Below are 9730 nucleotides of genomic sequence, written 5' to 3'. Positions count from 1 at the left end.
ACTTTCCTCTTGTCCCACTATCATGCTCAGCCTTCATTTGGGTTTCAGTAATTCCTTTCGGTTACATTACCCTGGGTCACACCCTACCATGCCTCCTACACCCTCCTCACCACCGATTTGGAACACTTGTTCCCTTGTCCCTGGGTTTCTTAACATCACTACCTTTTCCCCACCTCCCCGTCTCTCAGGGATGCATCTTGTTGCTGGCAAAAAGCAAATAAAAATCAAGCCTCAGTTTCCCCCCCAACCCTCAAACTTGCTAAAATGTGTTGAGATTTGAAGACGTCTTTACCTTTGGGAAAGTGAGTCCTGGAAAACACACTACCCTTTGGGTAGTGTAACTGCAAAACATGGTGGGGGGAGGGATCAAAGCATTTGAAGAGCTGGTAGTGTGTTCACCCCCTGCGTTATGCATTCATTAATGAGCTTAGCTGTTCACCTGAAGATCAGAAGTTCAGGTCCTCTCATAGGCACTTTAAAAATTAAGCCAAGCCAAGCAATCTACTTCTTGAACAACCAGCCATTGAAGACTCCATCTGCTCTGACACACGGGGGACCACCTTATGTCCAAATCAACTCTACAATTATTGGAGTTGTCTGCAGACTGGTTTGACATTCCATCTGTTTTTTTCCAGATCAAATTGTGTTATTAACCTTGTTCCTGACAAACAACAAGTGCTGCAGGAGGTGTATCGAGTGCTAAAGGTGAGGGCAAGTGCAATTCAAGTGATCTTTAAATCTTGTTAATCATTAGTGAGGGGTGATGGGATCTGTCCTGTTCTTGCCTCTTTGAGCTGAGAGCCCAAACACTTTTAATTTACCCACTAAATTAAAAAGAACGGTCAAAAAAGGGTGTTTACATGACAGGAACACCCTAAAGGTGGTTCTTTTCCTTCTCAGGTGGCAAAAGATAACAAGCCTGAGAGTTAGCACCGTTACTGGACACGTTAAAATGTTTGCCTTGTTGGCATTCATGTCTCCTGGGTATTGGTGCACAGGCTACTACACTGGCTCCTGCAAAGCTGCAGGAAACTTTGGACAGACTACCAAAGGTTGCTATGAATAACCTCTCCTAGTAGCCACAGTATTTTCCAGGGTTACTTCTTAGCTGCCAGGGTTCCAGATGATTGGGAAGTTAAAGAAGATGAGCTTTAATCCCTTCTCTGATAGGAAAACCAGCAGCAGCGCGATATTTTTCATGCGCATCTTGAGATGTATATTTTCCTGATTGCAACAAGCGTACAAACAATTTTGGAAGAAATGGTGTGGTATTGGGGGGAAATCACCCACAATTCCTTCAGATAATGTTTAAGAGATAGGAGTTTATGAATATCTGTTTACATCTGTTAAGTATACAACCACCCGAATATCTTTACTATGAAAAAGACACTCTTTTCAGTCTTTTTCACTCCCTATTGGGTAAGGAACTAGACAACAAAAATTCTTGGCACTTGGCTATTGATTGTAAACAGACTGACAAGTGAGATAGCTAGTTGGCTGTTATTTGCTAACAAAGGTTTAGCTTAAATCTATAAATAGAACATAATTCCAGTCTAGATCCCAGCATCTTTCTTTAAAGACGTGGAAAAACTACTCACTAATTTTATATATAGAGAAAAGAGACCCAGGAGAAGGAAAGCACTACTTAAGAAGAAGGACAAAGAGGCCACTTCCTTGCCAACCTCAAAACCGACTGCACAGTCACGGTGGTCCAAACAGCCCGGTCCTGATGGAGCGGTACTGTGGATAGACCAATGAAACTGAGTAGAGAACCCAGAAATAGATCCATGCACCTAGAGACAACTGCTTTGTGACAAAGGGCTGAAATGCATTAAATAGGAAAGTGGTAGTCTCTTCAGCAAGTGGTGCAAGCCAAACTGGCTTTACATCTGCAGAAGACTGAAACAGGACCCATACCTCACTCCATATACAAAAATGAACTGAAAATGGAATAAAGACCTCCTAAGTGTAAACCCTAGAACCATAAAGATCACGAATGAGAAAATAGGGACACGCTTCAGGGTGCTAATACCTGGCATAAACACACGACCAAATGTAACACACACACACACACACACACACCCATAACAGAAGACCAAAAAGATGGCTGGAACCTCCTAAAAACAAGACACGTATGTGCATCAACATACTTGCTCGAAAAAGTAAACAGAGGACCCACAGATCGGGAGAAAAAGCATTTGGCAATGAGATATTGGACAGGAGGTTAATCTTGAAACTATATGAAGAACTGCAACACTGCAACAAGAAAAAGATGAATAATCCAATTGAAAAATGAGCAGAGGACATGAACCGACAGTTCACCAAAGAAGACAGCCAGTGCCCCAGGGGGATAATTGATAACGTTCTCTGATATAAAATGACAACGATGCCTCAAAGGTAAGCCAGAGAGACGTGTATGAACTAAACCACAGATAGATGAATAGTTTTAGGGCTTGCACATATTTCTAGCCCCAGTCCAAGACGAATTCTTATGCCGTGGGTCTGCTTCATGCTCACCCTAATGAAGAGATCACTGAAGATACGGGTGGTATAGCAAAGTGTGGTGAAGAAACTAGATGGTGCCTGGCTATCAGAAGTGGTAGCATCTGGAGTTTTAAAGGCTTGTCTTTAAACAAGCATCCATCCAAGTGAGGCGTCCACTAAGTCCACATGGGAGAAGCACACCAGCCTGTGTGAGTCAGGGATTGTGAATAATAAAAGCCAAATCAGAAGGAGGGAATGGTATTAGAGCTTACATTGCAAACACCTGGTGTGCAGAAAGTTACAGATGACAGTGGAAGCTCAAAATCCGTTTGTGAGGCCCACGCGTGGACCAAGCCTCCATTGAATCTCTTCTGATCATAGTGGAGGGAAGTGAATAGCCCTGTTATCAGACAGAGAACATTGTAAAACCAATGATAGCAGATGCAGTTGGGTTAAAAATGTAATATTTTATCATTTGATCTTCCTTCTGACCCATTTTAAAGTATTTCCAGTTTTTAAAACAGTGAGGAAGACATGCATGTGAATTAAGCTTGTAGTGAGCCCCTCCGACCATGGAGCAGGGATGTGAATAGTCTTGTGAGCAGGCAGAACACACTGGAAAGTCGGACATTGCGGATGCAGTTAGGTTAAAAGTCAACATCTTATCATTTGCTCTCCCTTTTGATTCATCTTGAATTTATTCTAGTTTTTAATATTTTCTACTTTTTTTATTGCTTTTTTTAATCTGCTTTACTTTGTTATTGTTGTTGTTATTTTTAAGAGATTGGATCCTTTCGTACACTGCTGGTGCACCTGTGAAACAGAACAACCCCTGTGGAAAGCAGTGTGGCCCTTCCTCAAACAATTTGGAATAGCAATAGCATAAGAGCCAGCAATCCTTTTGTCTGGTCTAGACCCTAAAGAAAGGAGGAAGCTCAGTTGCGTGAATCGCTCTATGCGGATCCATGTTCCCTGCTGCACTCTTCACAATCGCAAGGAGATGGAAATAACCTCAATGCCCATCAGTGAAAGAATGGATAGATAAGCCTTGGGGCCTGCCCACAGTGGCATATTATGCGCTATTAAAGAATAAGAATGAGACTGTGAACCACCTCCTGACCTGCATGGATGTAGGGGACCTAATGCTGAGTGAAGTTAGTCAATCACCACTGTTTTCAAAAAATGAGACCACTGTTCTAAAAGGAAGGGGAAAAAACCAAGAGAAAGGTTTTTCATAGCAGAAGAAACAGACTCGGATGTGTTGCCCCAGGCAGGAGGGTCAGGGAGGGAAGGCAGGAAGGGGAAGCAATAGGCTAAAGGTGCTGCCTAAGGTGAGAGTTACATTGTATTATTCTACAAGGGAGGAAAGGGGGGTGGGATGATGGGGAACAGCTATTGAGAGGTTTGATAAATTATTTAAATTGTTGATTACCAAAATGGTGATCTGACATGTAAGCCCCCCTCCCAATTCACAATAAAAATAATAATAAAGAGATTCCGCTTAAGTACCCCCTGCCACCCTTTGGTTTCAATTTTCTATCCCTTCCTTTGCTCTGAAGCAATCTTTTTAACTTCGTTTGGCCTTGGACTGTCTGTTTCAGCATGGAGGAGAGCTATATTTCAGTGACGTCTATGCTAGCCTTGACTTGCCCGAAGAAATCAGGACACACAAAACTTTATGGGGTAGGATTTTTTTGCTGTTTTTTAAAAAAATTCATTTTATTGGGGGCTCTTACAGCTCTTATAACAATCCATACATCAGTTGTATCAAGCACATTTGTACATGGCTTGCCATCATCATTTTCAAAATATCTTTCTGCTTGAGCCCTTGTTATCAACTTTTTTCCCTACCTCCCTCCCCACCCCACCACCCTTGTGAACCCTTGATAAATTAAAAATTATTATTTTCATATCTTACACAATCTGCTGTCTCCCTTCACCCATGTTTCTGTTGTTCGTCCCCCTGGAGAGGGAGGTTATATGTCGATCACTGTGATCAGTTCCTCCTTTCTCCCCTTCTCCCCCCATCTTCCCCCTACCTCATGGTATCGCTACTCCCACTATTGTTCCTGAGGGGTTTATATGTCCTAGATTCCATGTATCGAGAGCTCTTATCTGTACCAGTGTACATGCTCAGGTCTAGCCAGATTTGTAAGGTAGAACTGGGGTCATGGTAGTGGGAGGGGTGCAGGGAGGGAGGAAGCATTAAAGAACTAGGGGAATGTTTTGTGTTTTGTCCCTGCTATGCTGCACCCTGGCTGGCTCGTCCTTTCCTTGTGACCCTTCTGTGAGCGGGATGTCCAATTGTCTACAGATGGACTTTGAGTCTCCACTCTGACCACCCTCTTTTGCATCCATATGATTGTTTTGAGTCTTCTGATACCTGATCCCACACCTGGTAATCATACAGGCTGGTGTGCTTCTTCCATGTGGGCTTTGTTGCTTCCCTGCTAGATGGCCACTTGTTTGACTTCAAGCCTTAAGACCTCAGACACTATATGTTCTGATAGCCAGGCACCATCAACTTTCCTCACCACACTTGCTTATGTACCCATTTTATCTTCAGCGATCGTGTCGGGAAGGTGAGTATCACAGAATACCAAGTTATTAGAACAAAGTGTTCTTGCATTGAGGAGGACTTGAGTAGAGGCCCATTGCCCATCTGCTATCTTGATAGTTAACCAATAAATATATACATAGATCTATATCCCTATCATTATATATTAATATATTTACATATATACGTGCCTATATTTATGCCTCTGTAAATGTCTTTTGCATCCTAGTTCTTTCCTTTATCTCCTTTTACTTTCCTCCTCTTCCACCATCATGTTGGACCTTCATTCACCTCTCAGCAATTCCTCTCGGCTACATTGCACTTGATCACACCCCACCAGGTGTTCTACACCCTCCTCGCCATCAGTTTTAGATCTCTTAGATCTCTTGTTCCCACTGCTGTTGTCTTAAGGGATTACTTCTTTCTGTACTGAGTTCCATTCTGCCACTAGCCAAGGTCAGAGTAAATGTATGGGAACACATGAGACTGTGTCATGGGGGTTAGGGTCTGTCTTCCTGTCATTGGAGAGTGACATGATCCTGGAAAATTGAGTTGCTCTCTTTGTCATTGTTTTCCAAATGTAGCCAAACAATGCAATAATCTGCCTCCCAGTGCTGTTAGGAAGCAGAGGTGGAACCACATTTGGGGGAAACACTTTGAAAACTATAATGTGGAAATGGAGATAGTTGTTCTGGAGCAGGCCCTCTTCATTTCCTTAGAAAGGCATCATTACTGTGTTGTTCATGCCCCTGTTGTCAGTTTGGTGAAGTCTCTGTAGGTTGAAGAGGTAAATGCTTGTGTGTTGACAATCATTTGAAATGAATTACGTGAACTTTGTTCTTGGTGCAACTCAAATTCACTGCCCTCGAGTCAATTCCAACTCACAGGGAACCTACAGGACAGGGTGGAACTGCCCTGGTGGGATTCAGAGACTGTCACTCATCACAGGACTGGAAATCCTCATCTTTCTCCCTGAACTGGAGGTTTTGAAATGCTGACCTGTTAGCAGCCCAATGTGTAAGCAACCACTACACTACCAGGGCTCCTGTGCTTGTTAGACAATAAGAAATGGATATTGTTAAAGACTTGGAAAATACAAAAAGAAAAAAAATCACAATCATAACCTAGAGATAACCTCTATGGCATGTTGGTATAGTTCTTTCTAGTCTTGTGTGTGTGTGTGTGTGTTGCTAACCTCAAGGTCAGCAGTTCAAAACTACCTGCCACTCCTACAGGAGACAGATGAGGCTTTCTACTCCTGTAAAGATTTACAGTCTTCAAACTTGACCTCGCTACCACGGTGAAGGAGGAGGAGTTATTGCTTGGGGTCTGTTGAGTTCATGTCCATGGTGGTGGAACAGTTTGGAGAGATAACAATAAGGGTTGTACAACATGAAGTGTATAACCAATGGCGCTGAATTGTACAGATAGAAGTTGTTGAATTGGTGAATGTTTCATTGTGTATATTTTTGCCAAAATGGGAAACAAATTTACACGAAAACAGTGAGTACAGAGGAAAAAAATGTTGTAAAATCCATTCAATGGCAGTGAATTGGTTTGTTTTTTGAAAAACCTTTAAAAAAAGTTTATTAAGGTTTGTCCTATACAGCGAAGGAGCCCTTGTGGTGCAGTAGTTACATGTTGGGCTACATGATCTTGCTAACCACAAGATCAGCAGTTCAAAACCACCATCTGCTCTTTAGGCGAAGACAGGCCTTTCTCTTCCCATATCGAGTTACAGTCTTGGAAACTCACAGGGCAGTTCTACCCTAGCCTATAGGGTCACTATGAGTTGGCGTCAACTCAACAGCTGTGAGGTTTTTGGGTTTTGTTTTATTATACAGCTGTACGACATCTGGCCGGCCCTCTCTTGGTGACTATTAGATTGTTTCCAATTTGTCAATGTAATAAAACTATTACCCTCTTTGCACTTAAAAGGTTAAAATCCCTGTGAAGTGTCTTATAAACAGTAGTCATTGCTGTAGTAGCAAATTTGGGGGAGAGTAATCTCAATGTCAAGATCAAAACCCTCCCAACTGGACCAGTAGGTAGCATCCTGATAAGTGGAGAAGAGACTGAAGTTGTCAAAGAGTTAAGTTTGCTTTGACCTGCAGTCAATGAATGCTCACAGAAGCAGCAGTCAAGAAATCAAACGACACATTTCATTACTCTGTAGTATTAAATTAAAATGGCGAAGGGGGGTGAGGGGCCAGCCCCCACCCGCTAGTACTACCACTACCCATGGGTTCAGTAAGGCACAATTGTACAGTTGAGATATATAAGTATTATATTAAAGTCATCAAGAGCATGAGAGATATTACAATAATGCAGTCAGACACATTACATGGTAGCATTGCTCACCTCAGCCCAGCTTGGCGGTCCACGTGGAGAGAGGGGGAAGGGGAGGAGGGCACGGGAACAAGGGAGAGGGGAGGAGAGGGGGAAGAGAGGGGAGTGACCAGGGAGTGAGCAGCAAGGTGAGAGTCTCTCTCGCTGACCCACGCCTATATCCCTTTGGGGGTGTGCACACCCACCAATTACAGGTAAAGACATACGTCACAGGAAGGGGTTACACTATCAATGAGGGCGTGGTCTAGGGAGTGGTCTCTGGGCCTCCATAGGAACCATTATGAGTAGGGTGAAAACTCCGCCCCGCCTACAGGAGCCTGTCCATTGTCCCCAGAGGCAGGGAGCAGGCCCAGCCCTGTGGAGGGCTGAGACAGCAGTCTGGCAACTGATTGCCCTCAGGAGGGGGAATGTCTACGCATCTGACCTCCCCCCACATGAATCTGCTGCACAAGACCTCTTTAAAAGCAGGCAGGTGGAAAAGTGGGTGAAGGGAGAAGTCGGACAGGGCAAGATATGACAAAATACCCATTTATAAACTATCAAGGGCTCATGTGGGAGAGGGGAGCGGGGAGGGAGGGGAAAAATGAGGACCTAATGTCGGGGGTTTAAATGGAGAGAAAATGTTTTGAGAAATGATGTACAAATACGCTTTACACAATTGATGTGTGTATGGATTGGGATAACAGTTGTATGAGCCCCTAATAAAATGTTTTAAAAAAAAAAAAAAAAAAAAAAGCAGGCAGGTGACTTTGAGAACTAAGGTACTCCTGGCACAAGCCATGGTATTTGCAGTTGCCTCATTTGCCTGTGAAAGCTGGACTTTGGATAAGGAAGGCTGAAGAAGAATCAGTGCACTTGAATTTTGGTGCTGGCGAAGAACAGCGAAAGCACCACAGACTGCCAAAAGAACCAAAACCTGGCTTGGCAGAATTGCAGCCAGAATGCTCTTTAGCGGCCAAGATTTCGCCTCACCTTCATTGGACATGTTGTCAGGAGAGACTAGTCCCTAGAGGAGGACACATGTTTGGTAAAGCAGAGGGACAACAAGATGGATTGACATTGTGGTTACAGCAAGGGGCTCAAACGAGAACAGTCGTGAGGACGGCACAGGACCAGGCAGTGTTTCCTTCTGTTGTGCACAGGGGTCGCTGTGAGTCGGAACTGACGCAACCGCACCTAACAACGACAACCATCTTGGTGGGAGCCGCGGTGGCTTAATGGTTACGTGTTGGAAGGTTAGCAGTTTGCAACCACCAGCTGCTCATCGGGAGAAAGAGGCGGCTTTGGCTCCCGTCAAGAGTTCCAGTCTCGGACACACACCGGGGCAGTTCTACCCTGTCCTGTGGGGTTGCTAAGTCAGACTCAGCTCAAGAGCAGTGAGTGATCTGGAGTGAAGGAGCAACTTGGTCTTTTCTTCTTCTTTATTTAAACGGCAAAGAGAGCAACTTTGAATGGAGTGGAAATACACACATGAATCTTAGGATAACAGGTGGGGAGAAGTAAGACCTGAGTGACCCCTGGAGAGTGGTTCCCAGTCTTACCAACGACTCCTTAGACCTTAGGGAGATGCTCAGTTTACCTTCTTTTTCTAGGATTCTTGTTTTAGTCGAGGGCCTTGGTGAGTCAGCACTAGAATTCTCCCTTTCCATGCAGGTCACTCCCCCCGCTATTTATTATTATTATGATTTTTAAACACTTTCATTATTCTCTCATTATTATTGTTTTCATGTCTTACACTGACCACTGTCTCCTTTTACCCACATTTCTGCTGTTCATTCCCCTGAGGGTGGGGGGTATGCATCCATCATTGCTATCAGGTTTCCCTTCCTCTCCTCCTTCCCCCACCTTCCCCCTACCCTCCTGGTATCGCTACTCCCAATTCTGTTATTGAGGGGTTTATCTGACCTGGATTCTGTGTTGTGAGCTCTTATCTGTACCAGTGTACATGCTCCGGTCTAGCCAGAACTGAAAGGCAGGACTGGGGTCATGCTAGTGGGGGGTGAGGAAGCCTCAAAGAGCCAGAGGAATCTTGTCTGTTTCATTGGTGCTATCCTGTGCCCTGGCTGACTCATCCCTTCTTGTGACCCTTCTGTGAGGCAATGTCCCATTGTTTTGGGTTTCTGTTCTGGACCCCCTCCTTCTCAACAATATGTTTTTTTTGTTTGTCTTGGGTCTTTTGGTACCTATTATCTGATTCTGTCGACACCTCATGATCACACAGGCTGGTGTGCTGCTTCCAGGTGGGCTTGTTGCTTCTCTGCTAGATGGCCGCTGTTTTTGTTTTTTTTAAATCATTTTATTGGGGGCCCATACAACTCTTATCACAATCCAAACATCTAT

At 44.0% G+C, this 9730-nt stretch overlaps 1 protein-coding gene across 1 annotated transcript in view; it reads left to right on the top strand.

Annotated features, from left to right (window-relative positions):
• Window positions 1–9730, top strand: part of AS3MT (arsenite methyltransferase) — a 30606-nt gene that overhangs the window by 6066 nt on the left and 14810 nt on the right. Inside the window, exons 6-8 of the mRNA XM_045291427.1 lie at window positions 636–705; window positions 4086–4167; window positions 7012–7085. Coding sequence (XP_045147362.1) covers window positions 636–705; window positions 4086–4167; window positions 7012–7085 — 226 coding nt within the window. The remainder of the gene's footprint in view (window positions 1–635; window positions 706–4085; window positions 4168–7011; window positions 7086–9730) is intronic.

The sequence above is a fragment of the Echinops telfairi genome, unplaced genomic scaffold, assembly GCF_000313985.2.
Source record: "Echinops telfairi isolate 266 unplaced genomic scaffold, ASM31398v2 ScPeMD7_70;HRSCAF=299, whole genome shotgun sequence".
Lineage (NCBI taxonomy): Eukaryota > Metazoa > Chordata > Mammalia > Afrosoricida > Tenrecidae > Echinops > Echinops telfairi.
Note: the sequence above shows the minus strand (reverse complement) of the source record. Positions and strands in the feature narration are given on the sequence as shown.